Genomic DNA, 435 nt, shown 5'->3' on the forward strand with positions numbered 1-435 from the left:
TGGGGAGCAGGTAGGGGAGTGTAGGGGAGCGGAGTGTAGGGAGCAGCGATCGGAGTGTAGGGAGCACACTGAACGTCTCTCCTCCTATCAGGTGACGGAACTGGCCACGATAAAGCGCCCGCAGGAACGCGGGTATATGATGCAGCGTTGGCATGACAACGGCGGAGTTCTGGTTCTGGGATATGAAATGTACAGAAACCTGACACAAGGGAGGAACGTGAAGAGCAAGAAGCTGAAGGAACTTTACCAGAAGACGCTGGTGGACCCCGGTACTGTACCGCATGTAGTCTGCACCCTGCGCGCGTGACGGCCGCTGTGTGTGCGTGTGACGGCCGCTGTGTGTGCGTGTGACGGCCGCTGTGTGTGCGTGTGACGGCCGCTGTGTGTGCGTGTGACGGCCGCTGTGTGTGCGTGTGCCGGCCGCTGTGGGGGCGG

The 435-nt window shown here is 61.1% G+C and overlaps 1 protein-coding gene across 1 annotated transcript in view; it reads left to right on the forward strand.

Annotated features, from left to right (window-relative positions):
* Positions 1-91: 91 nt before the first annotated feature.
* Positions 92-435, forward strand: part of LOC108804151 (transcriptional regulator ATRX-like) — a gene marked incomplete at its 5' end in the record, with an annotated part of 4,409 nt that continues 4,065 nt past the window's right edge. The window contains one exon of the mRNA XM_018575911.1: positions 92-269. Within this exon, the coding sequence (XP_018431413.1) occupies positions 92-269 (178 nt within the window). The remainder of the gene's footprint in view (positions 270-435) is intronic.

This window comes from Nanorana parkeri, unplaced genomic scaffold (genome assembly GCF_000935625.1).
Source record: "Nanorana parkeri isolate BGI_ZX_2015 unplaced genomic scaffold, ASM93562v1 scaffold5511, whole genome shotgun sequence".
Classification (NCBI taxonomy): domain Eukaryota; kingdom Metazoa; phylum Chordata; class Amphibia; order Anura; family Dicroglossidae; genus Nanorana; species Nanorana parkeri.